This window comes from Cyprinodon tularosa, unplaced genomic scaffold (assembly GCF_016077235.1).
Source record: "Cyprinodon tularosa strain WSP-4 unplaced genomic scaffold, ASM1607723v1 ctg7, whole genome shotgun sequence".
Taxonomy (NCBI): domain Eukaryota; kingdom Metazoa; phylum Chordata; class Actinopteri; order Cyprinodontiformes; family Cyprinodontidae; genus Cyprinodon; species Cyprinodon tularosa.
Window position 1 is genome coordinate 1,596,688 of NW_024039451.1, and position 26,124 is coordinate 1,622,811.

The 26,124-nt window shown below is 37.4% G+C and overlaps 1 protein-coding gene across 2 annotated transcripts in view; it reads left to right on the forward strand.

Annotated features, from left to right (window-relative positions):
* The window catches only part of dpysl2b (dihydropyrimidinase like 2b), a 35,432-nt gene extending 15,021 nt beyond the window's left edge, over positions 1-20,411 (forward strand). For both annotated transcript variants that reach the window (XM_038268245.1, XM_038268246.1), the window contains exons 2-14: positions 3,868-3,956; positions 4,195-4,379; positions 5,303-5,467; positions 8,587-8,648; positions 10,334-10,414; positions 10,685-10,753; positions 11,685-11,805; positions 12,749-12,905; positions 12,994-13,135; positions 13,277-13,447; positions 16,233-16,412; positions 16,674-16,839; positions 17,518-20,411. In XM_038268245.1, the coding sequence (XP_038124173.1) occupies positions 3,868-3,956; positions 4,195-4,379; positions 5,303-5,467; positions 8,587-8,648; positions 10,334-10,414; positions 10,685-10,753; positions 11,685-11,805; positions 12,749-12,905; positions 12,994-13,135; positions 13,277-13,447; positions 16,233-16,412; positions 16,674-16,839; positions 17,518-17,609 (1,680 nt within the window). In that variant the 3' untranslated portion in view covers positions 17,610-20,411. The remainder of the gene's footprint in view (positions 1-3,867; positions 3,957-4,194; positions 4,380-5,302; positions 5,468-8,586; positions 8,649-10,333; positions 10,415-10,684; positions 10,754-11,684; positions 11,806-12,748; positions 12,906-12,993; positions 13,136-13,276; positions 13,448-16,232; positions 16,413-16,673; positions 16,840-17,517) is intronic.
* The last annotated feature ends 5,713 nt before the right edge of the window (positions 20,412-26,124 follow it).

Consider the following 26,124-nt stretch of genomic DNA (forward strand, 5'->3'; position numbering starts at 1 on the left):
AAATAAATGCCTATCTTTAAGATGACGTTGTGGACCAATGTTTTCATTTTTAAAATTATTAACATTGAATTTGACTGGAATATTTCTTGTTCTATCAAAGTGGATCAATGTATTTTTACACCCCCAGTTCATACCAGAGTTTTTCCAGAAATGGTTTATTTGGTTTATGTTAAACAGAAAAGTATTCTGTTCTGGTGTTTTAGAGGCTCTGTTTAAAGAATGCTATTCCAGAAGTCCTGGCCGTTGTCCATGTTAACTCTGGCAAACTCCAGTCTAGCCTTAATGTTTTTCTTCAAGATCAAATATTTCCTCCTTTGCTTTTGTTCTATCAAAGTTAAACCCTGGCATTCCTATTCAAATATGCACTTTTATGAAAGGTAGCAAAAACCTTATTGTTAACAGCTTTTAGTCCATAAAAAATGTCCTTAAACTGCATGTACTTCCTTGAACTTATTCAAAGTTTATAAAAATAAATAAAGGTTAACAACTTATGCTTTGATATTTTAATAGGAATATAAAAAAAAAAGGTTTTTTATTAAAATGCTGTTATAGAAAATTGCCTTTTCTTCTTAATTTAGGTTATATTCCTCAGGAAAAGTAAGATTCTGGATCCCAGAAAAAAATAAATGGGTATCAGCCAGGAAAAGCATCACTGATTCATCTCTAGTGATTCCAAAAATACAGCAACTTTGTGGATGAAAAGGTGTTCATTTCAAGTAATTAATAATGAAGATGAAATGTCTGAATTCAATGGGTATCTAGGAAGAATGTATTCTTCTGCTTTTTTGCAGTCAGCTCTAAAGTAGAGCCAATATCTTCAGAACTGTCATCATCTGAGCAAAAATTGGTTGAAAAGATGACATGATTTACGTCCAAACAAGGTCTACATTTGGTTGCAAAGTTGAAAAGTGAAAGGCTAAAAGTCGTTATTTTTAGATCGTTGATAAGTCTTCTTAATGTGTATTATTGACCTAAAATGGGAAAGATCAGAGCGACCAAACACAGCCCAATTTTTAACAATTATTTCTGGACTAAATCAAGCGTATGACAGTCTGACCAGATTTAGCCTAAAAAGCAACATCTAAATGGAATCTGCCGTTTGAGCAGCAATGACTTACTGGCTAAACCTATCATGACGAACTTACTGGATCTTGCAGAACTACTCCATTTTGTAGAACCTGACTGGATCGCTTTTTGTAATTGGTGTCGGAGCCACCGGGTGGGGGTTTGCAGCAGTTGTGCTTAGAGCCAGAGCTGCAACCCGGCTCAAACAGAGAGGCCTTTGTTAGTCGGGGACGCCAGAGTCCTTGTGACCAGACCCGCCACTCCCTTTTTGGAGAAAGGGCCAGGGGGCCCCCGGGGAGGCTGGAGGGGCAGAAGAGAGAGGGAGAAAAGGGGACACTGGTGGATATGGTGGACTCCCCGCCACCTCCTCCTCTACCTCTTTTCTTGCAAAGAGAGAAGTGCCACAGCAGAAGGCGTGGAAAGCGGCCTTTTCATTGATCTGCTCTCGCATCTTTCACTGCAGCACATTGACCGCTTGCAAAGGATGGACGGGTGTGTCCAGAGACAGGTTGATTGTTTTATAGTCCCCTCATTTTGTTGCTCAAGCAAAGCAGAGCTGGACGGCATCAAGAGGAAGATGCTCTCTAAGTCCTATTGGGATATTCAATACTTTTATGGCAATTTTAATCCATGGCTTTCTGATATTAGCTCTATAACTCTTAAAAATGCCAATACTTGCCGTCATTAGAGATGTTGTATGGTAGAATCATACTAAATATGTAACCAAAGGGTAAATATTTATACAGAATTTAAAAGTCTAGAGTTTACCGCCTGCAGATTACTTTTTTTTTTTTATATACACGCTCTGTGTTAATGTACCTTCAGAGCCTAAACTAACATGTCAATTTTAGAAAAGTGACCTGTAATTTTCCTGAACATCATCTGTATCCTCTAGAAAATAAACCTATAAATTTTGCAGAAAATATCCTAAAAATTCTGTAAAAGACGACAGTCTCATGAATGCCTGTTAGTTTCTAATAAGTAGCCTGCTAGTAAAAGGCAAAAAATTATGTAGGTGAGCCATACACCATAGATACTCTAACCTGTAAGTAGCTAGAACGTTTGCTGTGAGTTATAGAGAAGCAAACTGCAAGTTCTAAAATCTATTTCTGTCAGTTCCAGTAAACCTCTTTTTTCTGAATGTAAGCTGTAAATACCAGAAACATATTCTCTAAATTCCATAGAAGTTACCTGTAAATACTATGAAATGACTTCACTTTTTGGACCTCAGAATTACTAGTTTTAGGAACACAACATGCAAGTTTTGGAAAGTAACCAGCAAATGATGTGAAAGTATCCTCATGTTAACCCTTTAAAGCCCAATCCAAGAATAAAACAAAACAGAAGATTACTTTTTTAGGTTTGAAGTCCTTATTTGGCCTTTTAACAAAATATGTAAAAAGAAAAAAACAGAAATACATTTTTGATATTAATAATTTATTACTATGCCCTCTCTTATCAGGTATATCTGATTGTGTACAATAGGATTTTGAGCAATGTTTTTACCATTAAGTTATGCAAAAGGTGTCAGACGCAAAACATTTTAGAAACTGTATGTATCAAATATGATACATTTGGCATTACAGGGTTAAAGAAGGCTGATCTATATTTTGGGGGAAGTCACATGTAAGCTATGTTAGTTCATGAAAGTAACTGATTCATTCCTGAAAGCAAGCTTTACTGGGAAGTAACCAGAGATGGGAAGTAATGAAGTACAAATACTTCATTACTGTACTCAAGTAGATTTTTCTGATATTTTTACTTTACTTTACTACTTATTTTTATGGCGACTTTTTACTTCTACTCCTTACATTTTTACACAAATATCTGTACTTTCTACTCCTTACATTTTAAAAAATGGGCTCGTTACTTTAGTTTTGAATCATTTCAATGGAGTTACCGTTATTATTTTTCACGTCATCAATACCAAATTCAATCTAATTGGATGGGAATCTACGTTGCATTTGACGCACCACTACAAGATGAATCGACAGATTCGGCGGTATTCATTGGCGGCAAATCATTGCAGCTTGATGGCGGTGGCGTTAGCATAGTAGCATGGACGACGAGATGTTTGAAAATGAACACAACGGAGATCTAGTCCTATTGGCAGACATCCATTTAAAATGTAGGCAACGGCATGAAAAAAGTGGTTTCTACTTTTACTTTTATACTTTAAGTAAATTTACAAGCCTGTACTTTGTTACTTTTACTTGAGTAAAGAAGTTTAATCAGTACTTCCACTTTTACCAGAGTATTTTTTAACACAAGTATCTGTACTTTTACTCAAGTACGGAAAGTGAGTACTTTTGCCATCCCTGGAAGTAACCTGGATCTACCTACAGTTTAAAGAGAGTCATTTCTTTCCACTGTTGCCACATGCTTGCTAAGCACCAGGGACTTCTACAAAGTCAGAGATTTCAAGCAACAAGATTGGCCTTCATATATAGATTTACCATGTTGGTTTAATAAACTCAAATTGACTGCATCAAAATTGGTTTGATTTATATATTTCTAAATAAAGCCCTAAGAGAGATTTGTTATGAATTGGCACTATGTAAATTAAAACTAAAGTAAATTATTAGATCAGTATCCTGTAAATTACAGGAAAGTACTCTTTCATGTCTCAGGAGAGCATCCTGTAAGTCGGGGGAAATTACTGGTTGCATAATGAGTTTTCTTCCAGTTAAATGTATGTGTATCTATGGAAACACAAGCAGATTCCTGAAGCCTTGGCTTCTTTTCCAGATGAGATTACTGACTTGTCCTCTAGTATTTAATATTCTTTGTTTTCCTTTCCAGAGTGACCGTCTCTTGATTAAGGGAGGAAAGATTGTGAACGATGATCAGTCCTTCTGCGCTGACATCTACATGGAGGATGGGGTCATTAAGTAAGTTTACTTTTTTTTCAAGCCTTTGATAGTTTATTATCTTCCCTCTACCTTAACAGAGGTGCAAAATAAAAACAAAAAAAAACAAAAAACAAAATGGGGGCATTTATTATAAACTTTGAAGAGACTCACGGTTTGGCCAAATCTTTTTTTATAAAGCACTTATATTTATGTGTTAAAGGATATTTGATAATTGGTACTTTAATACTTTAATGTCGATGCTCCTCTCTGTCTCCAGGCAAATTGGAGAAAACCTCATCGTTCCCGGGGGGGTGAAAACCATCGATGCCCACGGCCGCATGCTGATGCCAGGTGGGATCGACGTGCACACGCGTTTCCAGATGCCTGACCGGGGCATGACATCAGCCGACGACTTCTACCAAGGCACCAAGGCGGCGCTGGCTGGCGGCACCACCATGATCAGTGAGTCGTTCACCCAACCATACATTCCTAATTTGATGAGAGGCTTTTAATCAGTGAGTTCTAAAAAGAGCATGGCTTGTTTGGGCGCTATACATTTATTTTCTCCATATCAATAATTCCTACGATAGAAAGAAATCTTTGGATGTATTGAAAATGCAAATGATGATGTCTTCACTCCAGCATCGATTATTGCCTTTTATAGCTTTATCCTTCTTTTTAATCAGCACGGAAATATACTGAAACATATACTAATACAAAACAGACGACTTAGAACAAAAAACCTTTTCCTTTCTTTGCAAACATTAACCCAAGATCCAATTTGTACTTTCCCTATAATCATGAAAATAAAATGTTTTAATAGGGAAAAAGCTGATAAATATACATGACCATAAATGCGTAATGCATCAAATGTGAGGCTAAATCATTCATTTGAAGAACTTTAATTTTCGGACTAATTTTCCTTGTTATTAAAGCTTTAAAAATGTTAAATATTTTTCAAGCCTGTTTGAATTAAAAGAAAAAACAGAGCGGCTAAATAAACTTGAGTTAAATGTCACACTGGGGCTCCCTGTGCTGAATCAGCAGCCCTCCCTGGCAGCCAAACAAACTCTCCCAGCATGCTCTTGTCACCTCAGGCGAAACGCTGACTGCTGCAGACCCAGGAATGGTCAGTGAGGTCTGGAACGTAACCGGCGCTGCTTGGAAGGCCACACAGAACCTCACAGTCAGAGCAAGTTGTTAGAATTAATGAGAAAATACCTCATGCTGCTGATGTTGGAGACTTAGTTAAACGCTAAGCCAAGTCCACTTTGGAATATCCTAGTTTACGTATATTCATAAAGACTATGAAAGCCTGTTAAACTAGCCTTTAAAAGCTGAACTTCTGCTTCTGAGATATTCAAAGTTTTTGTGCATCTATTCAGTTGATCATGTGGTCCCTGAACCTGGCGTCAGCCTCATGTCCGCCTTCGAGCAGTGGCGTGAATGGGCCGACAGCAAGTCCTGCTGCGACTACTCACTGCACGTCGATATCACCGAGTGGCACAAGGGAATCCAGGAGGAGATGGAAACGCTGGCGAAGGATCACGGTACGAGCTCCGAATATCTAATCTACCCGCTTATTATTGCAAAAATGTTCAGAAACCCAATGAAAGCAGCTTCCAATAAAACACTGTTATTCTGATCATTTATAATATTCTCATTCAGCCTATTGCATACAAAATGGGTCAATTTTTTTAAGGAACATTTTGTTTTCTTTCATGTGTTTTTGTAACCCTTTTCTACACATTTCTACTTGGTTTCAAAAACCAAGTATTTCTAATTTGACTTCTCACTTATTGAGGACTTTTATGAGAACCATGTAAAAAAATAAAAAAAATAAATAATCAGAACCTGCATCAGAACCCTTCTTCTATTTCCATCCACTCACCTGATAGTGGGTGTCAGGATAGGAAAGTTCTAACACCCTCTTACCCCTTATACATTTAAAAATTGTTTCATTATTTGTTAGATGGATTCAACAAAGTGTTGGAAACACATATTTTGATTTGCTGAAAGCGGTGGTTGGCTACAGTGAAGTTGTTAAAGGAGTATTGTACAAGTTTAAAGGTTAAATATGATTTTACCGGACTTGTGAAATGAGTTTTCCTCAGTTTACAGCAGTTGCCTCTATAGGCTTCATTAATCAGTTCATGAGAAATTTATTCAGGTTGTACTTTCTTGATGTATGTGAGGGTATGATGTGCCTACGCTCTCGTTCACCTTCCTACTTTCTTCATATTCTGCCACCATTAAGGCACAGTTTTTAAATATGACCACAAAACTACCTCAAAGCAGTCAGACTCAAAACAAGAGTAAGAAAATCTACATTTTGTCTGAATTTATTGGCTGAATAAGATGAGAGTAAATATTGGGGTAGCTTTCATCAAATAGACAGAGCTCTTTGGCCTTCTTTTGCTAAAAAGCTAAATTGTTAACCCACACTTTCCTACTTAAGAAGACATTAGGCCTCAACATAAAAGATCTGTGCAGTCTCAGTGGCAGATGTTTTCTCCCATGCTCATTTACAACACTGGTGGTTTTACATCTTTTCACCAGAGGGGGCGAGCTTCTGCTAAAACTCTGGATCTTTCACTATGCTCCTTTAACGAATGGGTGTGGTCAGAAACAATCTAAAGAAAGGCTGTGGTTTTTATCAGTTGGTCATAAGAAGCCTAAAGAAACTATAACCCAGACCATGAAATCACTAGCAGCTCTTGGCATGATGGATCAAGTCTATGTGAAAATCTGACCATATTATAAAATATTGGAATTTAATCAGACTGGTCTGAGTCGAGAAGACTTTTGCAATCAGTTAGTCTTTTATCCAATGAACCTTTATAAACTGAAGTTTTTAGTTCGCAGCTGACAGAAGTGCCATATTACTGCTTATGTAGCCCATCCATTGTTATTTAATGTACTGCTGCCTCTCCGTCATCCCAAACCAGTCTGATTATTTTTAACAAATGTGCATAAAATGCTGCCCCTCTGGAAAGAGGTTCCGCAGCATCCGCTGCAGATCCACCAGGTTGTGCAACAGCTTCTTCCCCACTGCCATCAGACTGTTGAACCTTTGATCCACAATCCGAACTCTGCACCTATTGCACATTATCGGGCATCAAATGCTGCTGAACTTTTAACTTTTAGCCCTTTAAATTGTTCATCTCATTGTATTTTTCAATAACGCATTTTTTGCACAAATGCCATTTTGCACTGAACCACTGCAACTTGCACACTGTCTCTTATCCTCTGCACTGTTCACACTTTGACCACTGCTGCACTTTTTGTATTTTTCTATAACTCGTGCCATTGTGAAATATCAATGCAACGTTCATAAGCTGTATGTAACGCAATTTCGTTCTGTATGCACCCTGTGCATACAAAATGACAAATAAAGAAGTCTAAGTCTAAGTCTAAAATCCCTAAAGATCAACAGGTTCTGAAAAATTCAGGCCAGCCTGTGGCAACTTCAAAAGTCAGTTTCTTATCTGTTCTGATGCTGAGTTTAAATGTCACCAATCCAGCTTTGTGACCCCAGCTTCATGAAAGAATTAACTTGCTGCCATGGGATTGGCTCATCGTGTTAGCTTTAAACTTTAATAAAGTGCCCAAGGATTGTTTCTTTCTTATTAGGACAAAATAATCAACGATAAATTAAAATCTGACAGAAAAAGTGAGAAATCGTATTTTTCATGTATTAAATAGACTTTTTGCTAATTTTGTAATTACAATAAACAGGAAAACATCTACTGATTGAGAAGTTGACACAAATCCTGTTCTTACTACTGAACATAAACATTTTCGTGCTTTCTTTTGAAATTTTATTTTTAAAATTGAAATCAATATAATTTGCAAGATTGATGCCTTGCTTGTTTTTTCCCCCCAATCAGTGAAATGTGAAACAACCCTTTTTATACATGATTAACAGATCACTTTCATCCACAAAAAATTGCAAACTTTGTTTCTTTAAATTGATGCTTAGTATTTTATTAAAGAGTCAAAAAAATCATAGTATATTTTTGTTTATTTATTTATATAATTATACCTTTTGCTACGAGTAATAATGTTTTGTTGATTTTGGCCTACTTATCACTAAGGTTTAATATCCCACCTCTACAACTACCCTTGAAATTCCTGAAAATTCCCAAAGAGAGATGTCCGGGCTCAAATCAGCCCAGCTGACTTCCTCTGATGCGTATCAGCAGCTTTTCCTCTGCTGTATTATTGAGACTTAAGCCCTTCAAGTCAGTGGAGCAGTGTCACTCCAGAGACTTGGATTTGCTCATAGAAACCTCTGCCTGCAGAGTCGATTACATGTTTTAGGAGTTTTTCTGACATTTGTCAACTCTAAGTCTCTAAATCCATATACATATATTTGACCCAGATAGCTTATCTAAGGGGGTATAATGCAAAATATATGATCTGACATATATTGAGTTGAGAAATCAGATTTTGTTTAAGTCCCAAAACTTGTAAAAGAGCAAGAAAAAAGGGGTTAAATGTGCACAATCATTGTAATCAAACAACCACCTAATTCGAATTGATTTGCTAGTTGCTTTCATTGGCACAAACAAAGCCTGTTACTAATGTTAAAGAATGTGAGTCTGAGATCTTAATTTTGTTTCCTGCTTTAACGTTCGCTTCTGCTCACTTTCTTTAATGTCCTCAGGTGTCAACTCTTTCCTTGTCTACCTGGCATACAAAGATATTTTCCAGCTTACCGATGCTCAGGTACACTTCCTTTATTTCTCCAAATGATATTTACGTCATCGCTGATTTTTTTTTCTTTTTAAGCTATATTACGACACATCTAATGTTTGTGTATGATACAGTTATGTTGTGACAGTTCAGCTTGTTTCGTAGACCAGATTTAAACAGAAATTTCTCCTTGAATTAAGTTTAACCTTTGCAGCAACATCAGCGTTTCTTTTGCTAGTAAATTTGTTGCCAACATTCTCAGAATGAATAAGGAAAATGAAACGCTATGATGATGTTTTATAAAAACAATCATGCCTCGACCTGCATATCTGACTAAAGTGCGTGTCGGTTTGTCTCAAACCTAGAGTCTGCTTCTCTTGGAAGAGGTTACTAAAGGCTATATCTTGTTGCACATCTCATTCTGAGTCATGGTTGAAATGAATTAATCCTGTTTGAAAGCAGCTTTGAAGCAGATCCATGTTGGTCTTTGCACCTGTGGGAGGAATGCTGGCTACCCATTTTTTTGTTTCTATTAAATTCTGATGAAGATGAATTGTTGCATGTTTGGCAGCAGAAAGGTGATAATTCCTTCAGTGAACCCATTATATTGCATTAGCAGGAAGATTGTGGAAGACTTGCATAAAGTTTGGGAAAAACATTTCAGTCTGTTGTAGTTTTCAGCTCAAATGTAGCCGCTTGTTTTCTGTTTAAGTTGAATGAAGGTTCAGGGACACGTTTCAGTGATAAGATTGGGCTGTGTCACACTGGAACTCACTAACCTGCTGCAAACAAAGACATTTCACCGTTTAAAACCTTGATTTTCAAGGAGAATGGTTTTGTTTTATTCCACTAACTGCTAAAGCTAGCTGATATGCAGAGATGGGAAGTAACGAAGTACAAATACTTCGTTACTGTACTCAAGTAGATTTTTCTGATATTTTTACTTTACTTTACTACTTATTTTTATGGCGACTTTTTACTTCTACTCCTTACATTTTTACACAAATATCTGTACTTTCTACTCCTTACATTTTAAAAAATTGGCTCGTTACTTTAGTTTTGAATCATTTCAATGGAGTTACCATTATTATTTTTTCACGTCATCAATACCAAATTCAATCTAATTGGATGGGAATCTACGTTGCATTTGACGCACCACTACAAGATGAATCGATAGATTCGGCGGTATTCATTCGCGGCAAATCATTGCAGCTTGGTGGCGTTGGCGTTAGCATAGTAGTATGGACGCATGATTATTGAAAATGAACACAACGGAGATCTAGTCCTATTGGCAGATATCCATTTAAAATGTAGGCAACGGCATAAAAAAAGTGGTTTCTACTTTTACTTTTATACTTTAAGTAAATTTACAAGCCTGTACTTTGTTACTTTTACTTGAGTAAAGAAGTTTAATCGGTACTTCCACTTTTACCAGAGTATTTTTTAACACAAGTATCTGTGCTTTTACTCAAGTACAGAAAATGAGTACTTTTGCCATCTCTGCTGATATGGAAGTCATTTCTGCAGCTTGAGCTGCAAACATGCACGCGCCGTCCTCCATCTTCAAAATGTAATGCCAATACGTTTTGTTAAAAACACATATAAGTTATCAATATTTGTGGATGTACAAAGATTTAATTCTGAGACCTTTTGCTCGACAAGGTGGAGAAGTGTATTCACAACTGGAATATGTGCCCATATCATTTTCTTTGATCCAGGTGTACGAGGTGTTTAGCGTGATCCGAGATCTGGGAGCCATCGCTCAGGTTCACGCCGAGAACGGGGACATCGTTGCTGAGGTACAACAATGGACTTTTACGTTAATATTAAGCGGAATAAACTGCCTGTCTAAGGTTTGTGCTTGTTGGTCACTCATGGAGAACGGAGGCTGTAATGTACCCCCCCCACCCCATGCATGGGATGCTCATAATTAAAAACAGATGAGGACAAGCGGTTATAGGGGTCAAACCAGTGACTGTTTTTTATTGCCAAAGTTGTTGATCAGGAACACCTGTACATGACTCAACAATTCACATTTCCAGTGTTTGTTTGTGCTCATGTGTTTTCAGGAGCAGAGGCGGATTTTGGAGCAGGGGATCACTGGGCCTGAAGGACATGTGTTGAGCCATCCAGAGGAGGTGGGTCCAGTTCTATATAGCAGTTGGAGGAAAGCCTCCAGCGCTTAAGCCTCTTGCTCTGTTACATGACTGTTTGACCCCCTCCAGTTTTTCACAGCTTGGTAGAAAGTGTTTGACAGTTTTACAGTCGTTGGATTCCTCTCTCTGCATGTGAAAACAAGATGCCAAAACAAAGGATGGGATTTTTCATCAGGACATCTGTTATAAAGATAACACACTGTGTTGTTGCTAAAACATTTAGTTTCTTCTTCTTTCAGATTTTCCCTTTTCTTTCTTAATAACTCCACTCTGCCTGGGGAAAAAAGTAGAATGTTAATGTTCTGGCTGTGTTATTCTTGATTATTAAATGTGGTATTGTGATCAAACCAGAAATCGGACTAGAAATGTTTTATTTTATTTCATTTGTATTCATCTGTACTAAGTCTGATACACCTAAATAAAGTCAGGGATAATCAGTTGCCTTAAAAAATATATCTTTCCCCAAAGATATGCAAGATTTGGGGAAAAAAACAAAACATACATGTCCCTATCATTACAGTCAACAACAGAGACGTACTTGATGGTGGTCCGTCACATTAAATCCCCTCCAAAATGATGATATATGTGGTTTTGAAACACTAGATGTTAGGTCTACACTGAGCTGTGGGGTCTATATTGTTTATCATCCCATTCATCACACCATTTTCAACTTAAAAACCTTTTAACATTTTTTCTTGAGTTTAATACAATTAATATTCAGCTTTTATGCATAAATAGGAATAATTTTATAAATCATTTGGTTTCTACGAGATTAAAACTGCTATTTCTATCGAAGAACTAAAACTCCAAGTTGGAAGAAAAAGGAAAAATTAATTCTGTATCGGTCAGGAAAGGTCTGAGGACTGTATCGCTTAATAAATGTGTTTAGCAAAACTCTTCTAATATTTTCCAGGTGGAGGCAGAAGCTGTAAACCGTGCGGTTACTGTGGCCAATCAGACCAACTGTCCACTCTACGTTACCAAGGTGATGAGCAAGAGCGCCGCTGATGTCATCGCACAGGCGAGAAAGAAGGGTGAGGAGCTCAAGCCCAATTTTCCTTGCTTGGCTTTTATTCATCCTTTGATGTGATTTATTGCGAACCAAATGTGTTAAAAAGAAGATGGATGCTGTGTGAAAGCTGATGAAAACCTTTAGGGTGTAGCAGTTTGGCCAAGGCCATAATGCCAGTTTAACCAAGTCAATATTATTCTCCATTTGTACTGGTCATAGAACAAAAAAAGAAAAAAAAAACCCTGAAATTTACAGACTTTCTATTTTTAGAATGTATGGCTTAAATATTTATGATGTTTAATGCATGCATTACATAAACGTATATTTAGAGTATTTTTTTTATTGTATTTTTTAGAAAAGATGATTTAAACAACTTAAGATTTTCTTGTATTACTTCTAACTTTGTTCCTTTTTAGAACACAGAGCTATGAAATTAATAAACAGAAAATTACTTAGAAAAATGTAATATTATTTTTTCAAATATTTTGAACACAAATATTATGGGATCATTTCATCATTAAGTATTATATAGCTTGATAAAGGACAGAATGTATGTATCCATATACTTTCAAAATCATGCCTTGAATATTTATTTAGCAATTGAATTCTTATTAAATAGAGGTATGTTTGGGTCTTTACAAAAATATATAAAAGGGCATATATACTGTTCATATCATTATATTATATACTTAATACTATGATCACCTATTTTACATTAGATCAAGCAAATATAGAACATATCAATAAATTATAAAGTTGGTAAATAATTTTTACTTAAAAAAATATGTTTTTCAGTTTATTAATGAGTTTTAACATTTAATATACTTTGGGATCAATTAAGTATTTTTGAATTGACTTTAGTTGTTGCTTCCAGGTTTTAGGAAATACCATCTCTTGTTTAAAACCCTGGGTTTTCATACTTGTAGCTTGTCTAATCAGTAGCTTTTTTTTCAAACATTTTACAGGTACTGTTGTCTACGGAGAGCCAATCACTGCTAGCCTGGGAACTGATGGTTCACACTACTGGAGTAAGAACTGGGCCAAGGCTGCAGCCTACGTCACATCTCCTCCCCTGAGCCCTGACCCGGCCACTCCAGACTATCTCAACTCCCTGCTGTCCTGGTAAAAAAACTGGATCAGATCTTCCACGTTAAGACTTATTTCACTATTTTCTCATTAAATGTTTCTTTTTCCTTATCAATCGTTAAAGTGGAGACCTGCAAGTGACCGGAAGTGCCCACTGTCCTTTTAACACTGCCCAGCGTGCTGTGGGGAAAGATGACTTCACCTTGATTCCTGAGGGTGTCAATGGCACAGAGGAGAGAATGTCGATCATCTGGGACAAGTGTGTTGTATGTGTCATGAAAGAGGCAGAAAAAATTAGAGCAGTGAAACAATTGGTCAGGAATGATGTAGAAAACATGGAACATAAATAGACTAAAGCATCAAGGGACCCCTGCTCGGTTCTCATGCTCAGCTCTCATTCCTTCCAGGTGACTGGTAAGATGGACGAAAACCAGTTTGTGGGCGTGACCAGTACCAATGCAGCCAAGATTTTCAATCTGTACCCCCGCAAGGGCCGCATTGCTGTGGGTTCGGATGCAGACCTTGTGCTCTGGGACCCTGACGTAACGAAGATCATCTCTGCCAAGAGCCACAACTCTGTACGTTCCCATTCTTTTTTTCTAATCAGTGTCAGCCAGAGGAAGGGGGATGTTAGTCCACTTTCTCGGTGGTTGGGAAGACTTCTGGCTGTCTAACTGCTAAACAGGGTGTGGGCCTCTCATGGTGTCAAGGGAGTGATGTCATTCATAAAATCTGCCAGAGAACTGAAACACATCATCGTCTGATTGTTTGCAGGCTGAATGTCTGTGTATGTATTAGTAAAACAGAGAGCCCATTGCTGTGGATGCTCATTTAATCCTGTTATGTCCTTCAAGTTCTTCTTGTTCCATGGGACAAGTAATGTATACAACTATTTGAGTAATGGGATGGCTAATCCTACTGCTGATCTCATATTGGGATAAAGTTAGCAAGATTGCCATGACCTCACCCTTAGCTACAGTAGCTTTTAGGAAAGTGCAATTTATAAAGCTTTCATAATGGACACACGCAAACTCAAAACGCCCTTTAATGAGCAGGCCTTCTCCTCTGTTGGGATAAGAATAAATGACTGTGTTTCCCATCAGCTTATCCCTCTTATCCATACAATCAGCTCTTTTTATTAGCATTGAACCACAGGGAACACTGTGTAACTCCATAAAACAGTTAAAGGAAGAGTTTTGAGCACTGTTAAAGTAGAGTTGAGTAGAATAATTCTCTTTTCTATCAGCTGATGGAGTGATCTTTACTGTGAACAATCTAGAAAGAAATATTAAGGAGTACAGATGACAGCTACTTAAAAGCAGTAGATGTTGTTTTAGATAGTTCCTAGCCTTTGTAGCTGTTACAATAAGTAGCCATTACTTTTGATAACTGTCAGTTGGAGTAGCTGTTAAGTAGTGCCAATAGATATTAGCCTAAGTGCCTCTTAGCTGGTAGCGTTGGAAGTTAACCTTTGCAAGAGTGCCGCAAAATTGCAGGACTCGTTGATTCTAAAAAAAGAAGGATTTTCTCCTTTTCATGGTAAAAGTTATCAATTGTGCTGCTTAGACAAAAAAAAAATCTAAATTACAATGAAAACTGCAGAAAATGCTGGGAAAACAAGTAGGACCATTAGAAACTGGCAGAGTGACAATAACATAAAGACAAATTAAAAATTATGAGGAGGAATTTAATTTACTATGCATTTTTTGGGGGTTGATTTAAGTGGTTTGCTAAATTATTATTACTTATTTTTTATATTTTGTATTTTTTGGGTATGAATTTAGCCTCCTGTTTCCATGTTTAACTCTATTTCAGTTGGTGGTGCTAATGCACTACAATTAATTTGCCAACTGCCATAAAATACTGCTAGTTTAGACAGTTGCTAGCTTTTGTAGCTTTTAACCTAAATAGTTTTTAATTTAGGTAGCTCATTTACTAGTTTATCAATTAGACTCCTGTTTACTGCTGTAAAAAGACTAAAACTCAGATATACTCCTTGGTCTTGCTTAAAAGTTCTGTTCAAGCTGTAATTGCAAGGTTATTCCATTTTGTTCTCAGAATGGAGTGTAAATCTGTAAACTAATAAAGGGATAATGAGTTATGATATGACCTTATATAGTCCTAATAAGATAAAATAAGATAGACTTTATTGATCTCACAGTGGAGAAATTCACTGGTCAGATTGGCTCAATAGTCAAAAGAAGATGCCAAAAGGAGGAAAAGGTACATAGGATATTTACACAATGCGTCCATATATATACAGTGGATCGAAAAAGAAAAGAAAGAAATAAGGCAGAGATTTAAGGTTCATTATGTACATTTAAGGTGACTTATTCACATTTGGATTTGGCGTTATACATTGAAGTGGTACCAAGTAAAGAACAGCACTGCAAAAAATAGAAATCTAAATAAGTCATTATTTGTTAAACTAAGTACATTTGTTCTTTAATTAAGGAGGTAAGTGAGACACTTTGCCAATGGAAGAACTTAGTCAACAGTTAAAATAAAAAAAAGCAACTGCATTGTCTTATTACAAGTGCATATTATCTAATTATCTTATTTTAAGAGTTAAAATACTCATTCCATTGGCAAATCATCCCATTTACCTATTAAAATTAAGGGTAAATACTCTTGATTTAAGAAATGTTTACTTATTTCTAGATCATTTTTGCAGTGAGTGAGGTGGTAAGATAATTATAACAGCTGAAGTCTCTTATTGAACAGGCTATTGCACAGGGTAGTAGATAGCAATTGCACATTAATTATTGCAGTTACAGTGTCGCGATGTAAACTCTGATGGCAGCAGGGATGAATGACCTGTGATAGTGCTCCTTTTTACAAACGGGGTGTACAAGCCTAGTGGTTAGGGCATAGAGCTTGGAATCCTGAGGTCCTGAGGTTCTGAGTTTAAGCCCCACAGACTGCCACTCTGGCTCTCTGAGCAACCCCACACTGCTCCCTGGTTGCCCCACGATGGCAGCCCACTCCTCCCCAAGGGGATGGGTTAAATATAGAGGTAGATTTCTCCAATGTGAGATCAACAAAGTTCAATTAAGTCTTTCACTAAAGGAGCTGCTCAGCTCCTCTACAGTCTGGTGCAGGGGGTGAGAGGTGTTGTCCATCATGGATGTCCATGAAAGATTTCATGATGGATGATAAAAAGGAACATCTATACAGTATTAAGGTGATCAACCAATGTATTTATCTTTTTTTAAGCTCCTTTCAGGTTTATTTTTTGGAAATGGCTGAGAGGAAGGTCAGAAAGTGTGAACTCTACTCTACCTTGTCCTTTTAGCTAAGTAAATAAAAAATATTGAAGTTCATTCAAAATAACTTTTTTCAAAATAATTATTTTTCTTTCAGACTGTAGAGTATAACATCTTTGAAGGTTTAGAGGTGCGCGGCGGGCCTCTCGTGGTCATCAGTCAGGGTAAGATTGTCTTAGAGGAGGGGGTTCTCCATGCCACTGAGGGCTCTGGGCGTTTCGTTGCCCGCAAACCTTTCCCTGACTACGTCTACAAGAGGATAAAGGCTCGCAGCAGGGTAAAGTGCTACAGTCCTTAATATTCTTTCTGATGATCATTTGTTTTTTTGTTTTTAACAATTACCAGTTTTTATCCTACTGGTAATTATTACGAGCTTATAAAGCTGATAAGCCACTATTCTTATAATGAAAATCATTTAGTTCAATTTATAATGTTTACATTATTGTAAAAGCTCTATCCAGTGTGTTTACATTGTGGGGAAAAGCTTAGTTTTGGTTCGCTCTGATCTGAATGTTGTACGTTATTTCCAATACCATAGCTGGCTGAGCTGAGAGGTGTACCCAGGGGACTTTATGACGGTCCAGTCTGTGAGGTTTCCGTAACCCCAAAAACCATGACACCCGTTTCATCTGCCAAGACCTCACCTGCCAAACAACCCAACCAGCCTGTCCGCAACCTTCACCAGTCTGGCTTCAGTCTTTCTGGTTAGTCAAGAAAACTGACCTTTAGCTCCAATGTTCTCTTAACCCTGTAATGCCAAATGTATCATATTTGATACATACGGTTTCTGAAATGTTTTGCGTCTGACACCTTTTGCATAATTTAATGGTAAAAATCTTGCTCAAAATCCTATTGTACACAATCAGATATACCTGATAACAGAGGGCAGAAGACTACACAAAAAATAATCTTGACTTATCACATAGTAATAAATTATTAATATCAAAAATTAATTTTTGTTTTTTCTTTTTACATATTTTGTTAAAAGGCCAAATAAGGACTTCAAACCAAAAAAAAGTAATTTTCTGTTTTGTTTTATTCTTGGATCGGGTTTTAAAGGGTTAAGATGCATATTTTTGTGTTTATTTCCAACCCACTTAACTATGTTAAAGCACAAATTTCCATACATCTTTTTTTTCTTTTACCCTTTTCTGCATTGTAATTCCCAGTTCCTTGTTTAAAGTCTTGCCTCTGTAAAGTAATGGTGGATTTTTGTATATGCACCAAAATTAACTGACTAAAAAAATGCTCAACATGAGGAACTCTGAAGATTTTTGGATTTTACATGACAAATGTTGAGGAATCCTTCAAATGGTCTAATTAAAAACTGCAGATTAAACTTGAAGAATGCGTCCAAATGAACCTTTCACTTGTCCCCACAGGCGCTCAGATTGATGACAACATTCCCCGTAGGAACACCCAGCGCATTGTTGCGCCACCAGGTGGCAGAGCCAACATCACCAGTCTGGGTTAAAGCTCCACCGCCACACCCCCACCCTGTGCCCTGCCGAGGAGGAAATTTGTCATAGGAGGGGTTCAGCTGGTGAGATCAGGTGGAGAGGAGATGCCATAACACATGAAGCTGAACCCCATCCTTCACCTCAGCCACTCAGTTGTTCAGCATTGACCCCGGCACTTCCTCCTTTGCAGATTTCTTACCCACCAACTTTCCAGTTTCCCAAACCTCGATCGAACCCAGTTAGAAATGAATAAGCAAACAAAAATCAAGAAAAAAAAAACAACAAACTGCTTTTGAGCACTTTTGACAGCATTATTTCATTTTTTATATATATTGAACTTTTTTTTAATCCATGTTCTTTTATTACTTGCTTTGCTGTTTTTGTTAAGGTTTCAGGTGAGTCAGACAACAGAAAAAGTAAAGTTTAGGCAAGTTGCTGTATTTCAGTTGGTCTCTTTCTTTTGTTTTTGTTGTGGCTAGAATGGAGAATGGATACCAAATTGAACGGTCTTAACAGAGTTGCAGCCAGGTCAGAAATATTTACTTTGTCTTGTTTTTATATAGAAGGCTGCCTTAAGAGTTGAAATAATTCAAGAGATTTTCTTATCCATGTTTGTTTATTTGTTTCTCACCGCAGTATATCTAGTAGTTTTCCACTTGTGGCTTTGCCACAGATAAAGTCAAGCTGGAAAAAGCAGAGTGCTTCACCTCTCAATTTTCATACATGCTTTGCAGAAACGGTGGTTTGGAGTTACGGTTGATTAAGAAAGTTTCACTGTCAAACCTTGCCCATGTCTTAATGTCCCTAATTATTCCTTTTGTGATATCCGTCATGGCTGGGAAGTGACTAATTATCCTTTTTTTTTTTTTGCATTTCTGCGTTACTAAGGTGAACATTTCTTGTCCTCCTCACAGCCGTCCTCCATCAACCAACTGCTGCTTTTGCATAAAGACTGTTTTCTACTCATGAAAATCCCTCCTTCATTTCCACTCTTTATGTGCCTGAACCAACAGAAGTTGTACTGATATTTTGATTTTATTGTTTATTTTTTGTTGATGTAAGTGAAGGATGTAAGATAAAAAAAGATGTAAAATAGCCAGGATTAACCGATTCAAAGGTGCCAGATTTTTGTGCTTTCATAGGGCCTATCCAACTCGATTGAGCCCTCTATAAAGGCAAAAAAGATCAATATCTTAAATATTCTAATGTTTTAGAGTTCTTACCTTGTTGTCAACTGCTTTTTAGTGTTATCTGTAACTAGGTGCCTAAGGGCTGAGCACTATTACTTTATGCTTGAACATAGACATGAGCTAATGTAGTTTGACTGACATCTTGTGTTGCTTTCGGTGAGGCATGAGACACCTAAAGGAGGCGCCTGTTAAAAAAAGAAAATTCATCAAAGGATGAATGAGTGTTCAAAATCATATGTTTCTTTGGGAAGACATGAGACAATTAATATAAGGCCATTACGTAGATATTTAATTAAAGTTGCTGTCTTTCTCCAACAGTTATCTAGGGCAAATTTGTAAAGTTGTACTGAAACTGAACAATAAAAAAGCCTGATATCACAGAAACATGAACATGGATGGCGACAATTAAATGGCAATTAAATTTGCTAAATTATAATGATGAACACTACAGGTACCATGTTAGCAGGTTTTTTATGTGCATACATGCATTGTAATGCTAAATTTCAGAATAATATTTGGCTATTGCCAATTAAATACTTTATATTAGCGGTAGCTAATCGTAATGGCCCGTTCGATTTACCTCAAAAGTGGGAAGTCAGGGTGATGTAATCTCCAAGGTGATAGCTACAGTGCTTGCATGGTAACATAGGTATATTGTTACCATGCGGGCAGTATAGGGCTGACTTTACTTCCATAGGTTATATTTAACTGCAGCTATTATTAATATTTAAATCATGGTATGTTAGCTAACAAGATCATGTTAACACCAAGAGCTGTTAATTGGGATTTTGACTTTATGACAGCATTTATGCTGAAGCTGCTAAGTTTAAGTCGTATGACTTTTGCTATAGGCGTGAATCTGATTTGAGAGGTTTTTTGAAAAATGATTTAAACACCCCTCACATCACATTACTGGATAAACCACAAGCTGTTTTGCCCCTGAATTAAACACAGAATAGATTGATAATAATATCCACTAATTCTGGACCTTCTCTCTCACCACTCCTTTGGTTGGTTCTGGCTGTAGCGTTGGCTACAAACCTCAAACATCTTACACTCTTCAGCCGTCTCTCATGGCAACCTGGTGCTATTATTGAAAACTGTGCTGACATGTTTTTTGAATTACTTTATTGTGTAGACTCCAAACTGTGCTGAACTTCTAAAATGGCACACAATGTTAGGAATACATAGAAAAATTAACTTTGTTCTCAAAAAAGTCAACTGTCTCCACCGGCGTCCCTCTGTGTCTCCTGCCTCCTCCATCGACACACACAGTTTTACTCCTCTGATGCTCTGTCAGCTTGGATGCTTTCTTTCTATGCCATGTTATGCTAATAATATATGAGTGACATGTTTGTACCCAACATGCTGCAGACTGACAGGTTCTTCCTTCTGTTCTGAGGTTGTTGATGCTGTTGAACACCACCTTTCCCCCTAAGGCCCGTAGTCACCCCACACCTCCTCCTCTGTAAGCTCTTACCCCTACTTTTGTGAAAGTGAAACTGTGTGATGATTTTAGTCCTGGTGGCTGTGGGGTTTCTAGGACACTTGCTTGTTATGATGAAAAGATCATGTGGACAGCAATGTAAAGAAAAAAATAAACAAAACAAGGACTTCAAAATAGCACAACTCTTTGTTGTTCTTGTGTGTTGTTTGTGTCACAAAGCGCTTGGTTTATAACTGGGGTTAATGTAGGACTTTTAAGCATTCCTGAGTAGAAGGACTATACTGAGTAGACAGCCTTTCCTATTGTTTCCAATGTCGCTAGTTAAAAAAAAAGTACCTTAATACAATTTCACTGGACACTACTTCACCAAAGTCTGAAATAAGACCCAAGCTGCTGCCCTCAGGTTAAAGAAAAAACAATTTGAATGAAGTCAGAAAATAAGTCTTAACATTAACTGCTAATAGTCATCTCTAAGTTTGTGGACTGTACTAATTAAACAATACGAAACCCTAAGGAAGTCGATATAGAGCTAAGAATTGTTGATTTACTTAACTGTTTCTGAGTACTTTTCATCAACCGTTAGAAAACCCAACTGTTCAAACAGTTCAAGAAGCATAGTTTATTCATTCGCTCGCCATTTTGACTACAGGCTATAGTGAAAAGCATGTTTAGAGGGGTCAAGGAGAGGTGCTGGAATGGCAGCATAATTAGATTTTCTTCACAGCCCATAGCTTTTTTTCCCCAAAGCTGCATACATTCACACTGAAGCTCCCTGGTTATATTTATTTTGTTAACCCTACAAGCTGCTTAAGTTAATTTATATAGCACCAATTTATAACAATAGTTGATTTTAGAAAAAAGAAGACAAATATGTACATCCATCCATCCATCCATTTCTTCCTGGTTATCTGTCAGGGTCACGGTGGAAGGCAGAGTATACCCAGGAGTATACCCAGGACAGATACCAGTCTATCCCAGATACATACAACAATGCACCACATACACTCACACCCAAGGGCAATTTAGAGATGCCAGTTAACCCAATAGTCATGTTTCTGGTTGTGGTAGGAAGCCAGAGTACCTGGAGATAATACACACATGCACAGGAAGAACATGAAAACTCTGGAGAGACTCAGGACCTTCTTGCAGGCAACAGGGCTAGAAAATTAGACCACCGTGTATTTACTTCTGAATAGAATATATAGTTGATCACGAAGTTCTAGTTATCATTCCGATCATAGAACATCCTCTTTCTGAACAGATTGCATAAAATCCCAGAGTTGGTGACCATAACTCCTTCATTTGAAAGAAGAATGTTTTTGTTTGTAATTGACCTTTATTGTTTTCACATTGGATTGCATTTAACCCATCCCTTTGGGGAACAGCGGGCTGCCATTGTCGGGAGCAGTGTGGGGTTTAGGGTTTTGCTCAGAGAGCCAGAGTGGCAGTCTGTTGGAGTGGGGCTCGAACCCAGAACCTCAGGATTCCAGGCTCTATACCCTAACCACTAGGCCGCAACCCCACAAGGTAAGCCCCAAATCCACAATAAAGTTGTCAGTGATGAGAATGTTTGAACCAGCCCATGTTGACATCAATGTGACAGCTCCTGATTTGCATTGCCTGTTGCACAAAGTCAATAAAATAATAGAGATTGCCACTTAATTCGTCTGCTTCCTAAATCGACTGCTAGTTGCCTCAACATTACACACTCTCTGTTGACCAAACAGGGGTGTGATTCAAACACGCATTAGTAGGCCTGCCAATTTCGGAAACAGAAAAACCTTATGGAGGGAACTCTCCAAGGCTTTTTCTCAAGCTTGTGGAAAATGTGTACGCTATCCTTTAAAGCAGACCTATCAATTTTAACAAACTTCTGTGACCAAGACGAGTGGTCAAATATCCAGCCAGAATGAAAAGGAGAGAATTAAGTCAGGTTGCAGCCTTGCACAAATAATAACAGTACAGAAATGCAAAAACAATATAAATAAAAGTCCAAATTTCAAAGACTGAACTAACTTCTATGGGAGAGTCCTTCACAAAGGGCAAACATTCAAACTGGTGGAAAATATGCAGCAAATTTTTGAAACACTTACCCCAAAAGGTTCAAAGGCAGATCACATCATGAACATATGTGCTTTTCCAGAAACTGTCTTCATGATAGAGTAAGACTAAAGCTGTTGTTGAGGGTTGAGGAGATCTTTGAAATCAGTGGGCTCTTAGAATTTTCAAGTTTGTTTCTGTGAAGAGTATCTGACATTATTGGAGGGATTAGCAAAAGGTATATTTAGTATGTTAAGTGGAAGAGAAAAGATAATCAGCAGTAAATGGAGGTTTGACATAAGTGCCCACTTTAGAAGAATACTGTAGATTAAAGTGATTAAAGATATGAGCCTACAGCAAGACTATTCTGAGAAATGTTGGAAATCATTGATGAACCTCAAGAACTCTAGATCTACATCATATAAATAAAGAACCTTTGATTTATGGCTATTGGTTTGTCTGCGTGTTCATAACACACTGGAGCAATCTATCCATTCACCTGAAATAGTGATAAATATTCTAATGGATCTTAATTTCAAATAAAGTTCTGTTTCACAACTATTGTGGGGTAAAAAAACAAAAAGACATTAGAAGTAATTTGTGCAGTTTTCCCAGAACAATGTTCAGGACTCCACATGCATGTGGAATGAGGCACTCTGGTTGGAGGAGGGAAAAAAAGGAATAAAAACAAAACAGTAATATGTGGCTTCAAAGAGCTGCCTCAAGATTCAAAAGGGGTATGCTGAAGCTTCTTCACTAGGTGGCAGTGTTGTCCTGCTATTACAATTACTTCAGGCTCCTTCTGATGCACATATTTGCACACAATTGTTGGAGCCAAACATGTGTTCCCTTGGCTGTAAGGGCTTGGCTCCTGATTTCCCTTATTCTTATTTACAGCAGGTGCTTAGTAAAAATGAATCATATTCATATTTGCTGTGATTCTATTTGATCTGAAGTCAGTTGAAATTTTGGATTAACCTTAAATTTGTAACATTTTATTTTTTTTATACATGGTTGTGAATCTGTTGCCCAGAGATGGATTTGTGACCTGTCCAGGGTGTGCTCTGCCCTTCACCCATAGACTGCTGGAGATGGACACCATGCACCCACCCATGATTCTGACGGATAAGTGGCAGCAGGTGGATGATTGGATTTTATTATTTTATAAATACCAGACTCGTGACTTTTCTATCAACTTAAATGCTCCTTCCACAAAAAAAAAAAAGAGTTTTATGAGACTTTAGTGACCCCTATTGGGCAATCTGTGTAACAAAATCACACCCATCTTTTTATCCCTCCAGCACACCCTGAGCAACCGGTCAGGCTTAATTATTTCATCTAGGAGGTGAGATTTACACTTACATGTGTTATTGAGTTCCAACCAAAGAAATTGATTTTCAGAATCATTTAAACAGTACAAGGGAGGGAACAATTATTAATTCTTTGAAATCTCCTGGAAACCATTATGTGAGATTTTTAAGAAGCATTTCAGTTCTGAGAAAGTAAGATACCCCTTTCCATAATTTAATAAACATGCTTAACCTACATCTTCCAGTGTCTCTAAATGATCCAATACATGATATCAGAAGAGCCGTTAAGCCCATTTTTAGCTGTGAAGGAGTCCAATTGTAAGCTATCAATCTAATTAACAGAATGATCATTATAAATTACGTTATTCTCATCTTCTGTTTGGCAATGAAAGAAACAGATGCAGCCTTCATCATCTTTTGAAATCAAAATGCACTCACATCGGCTGGAAAAAAAACAACCTTTTTTTTCTTGTCAAACAAATACTTCGAGCCAAGAGGTTCAGTTGCTGTGAAGAAGGTTGTCAAGACCAAACAGTGAAAAGAAAGGAAACAAAAAAAATCACTTCTGTCCATGAACAACACAGGGAGAAGTTTAACATTCTGCAGGTGTCGTAAGAAACTAAAAGTACAAAAGACTTTTTATCTGAATCCCAATTCTCATTGTTTATTTGGAAAATCCACAAAACAAGCTTAAATGGGAGGCAACCAGAGTTTTGCTCAATTTTTCTGAAGACATTTCGACACCTGTCGAAACATCACTGAAAACTCATTTAAGACTGTTTTGTGGTTGCTATGATCCTAATGACTGAGAATTTACACAGACATCTGGAGAATCTATTATCTGCAAAGACGAAGCTGAGCACCTAAAAAATGCCACAACAGAGGAATATTTGTCCAAATATCTCTTCCCTTCTCTTCCCAGCTCGGTGCTTTTAGTTGTCATCACTAATGACTGCATCCCTGTGTTTCCCTCTAACAATCTAATCGGCACATTTTCTGGTGACACCACAATTTGGGACTAATTACAGACAATGGTGAGTCATCTTGCAGCAGACAGCTTGCAGTCCTATTGCTGAGCGGTGCACAGACAACACTGCGCCCTTCTAAACTCTGTATACCAGTTTAACTTTTTCACATACATATAGTCATCTTTTGCAACCTTAAACTTATATATATATCTATATATATATCTATATATATATATATATATATATATATATATATATATATATATATATATATATATATATATATCCCCCAACCAGCAGCAACTACTGTACAACAAAAAACTCTGAAAAATAAAGCATGAATTTTTATTTACATCGTTAGATCAAAATTAGCTGCAGTAAAAGCTCCCTTTCTTGTATGATCCTATCACTTCTACTGCATATCCTTTGATCCTAAAAATTGAATTGTAGCTTTAATTATATATTAAGAGTATTTTTCTGCTTGAAGCTTAACCTCCACAACATTCTAAGTTTCTATTGCTGCCACTGACAGATTTACTCCCTGTATTTTACTGTCTATGTCCAGCTTCCATTATCCCTGCCATGTTTTACAGTTGGAATATTGCATGAAGGTTAGGAGAGGTGCTGCAAACAACAACCATTTATAGTTTGATCTTCTTAGACCAGATAACCTTTTTCCTAAAGTCCAACTCCATTTTTCACCTACTGGCCAGATGTGTATGTAATCCATATGACCTTTAAACTGCTATTTTACCCAACAGAGAGTGCCAGGGTCTTGCTTTGTTGTTTGTTAAAATATCCAGATGAGATCTTCACCTTGCAAAACCCCCAAAATATTAAATTATGCATTCAATGAGGTTTTTTCCCCCCATCAAACGTTGTGACCATCGTTCTGAGAGCTGGCATTATTGCTCATTTCATTCACCTGCCTAACTCTGCCCCGTTTCCAATTACCACTCCTCTAACCCACCTGCTCCTGCTTCTTCATATACGGTTCAGTCCCAGCTATCACGACGAGATTATTGATGTGAGATCATTGCTGATGCTCTACTCTAGCCATGTTCTTGTTCTGGGGGGTGGGGGGGTTAGTGTTTCATTGGGTTCCTGTTCTGCCTCTTATCCCCTGAGCATGCCCTAGTCCTGTCTTGGCTCAGTGGAGATAGTGAGTATTTAGCATACTCTAGTGTTCCTGAGATCCTGCCCTGTTCTGCCTCTCAACTACTGAGCTTATCTGTTCTCATCTGAATGTTCTGCCTCAACTCTCTGTAACCTCTCCTGTAACTCTGGACAAGCTTTTTCCTGTTCTCATCGGTATGCCTTAGTGGGCTTCTGACTCCTGGACCTCTTAGCCTTCCTGTTCTGATCTGTTTCTCTGTTTGGGCTCCCAGTCCTGCTTGCCCTCTGGCACTGCAGCATCTGGGACACTGTGGGCGCCGCCCACCGCATCTAGTTGGCAACCCTCCGGCTGGATTTTACTGTGTTATATTAATTCTATAATTAAATACATTTTTGAATGTATAACATATTGTTAAATATCTTTGTTATATTTTTTAAACCTTGTTATTTAATACAGC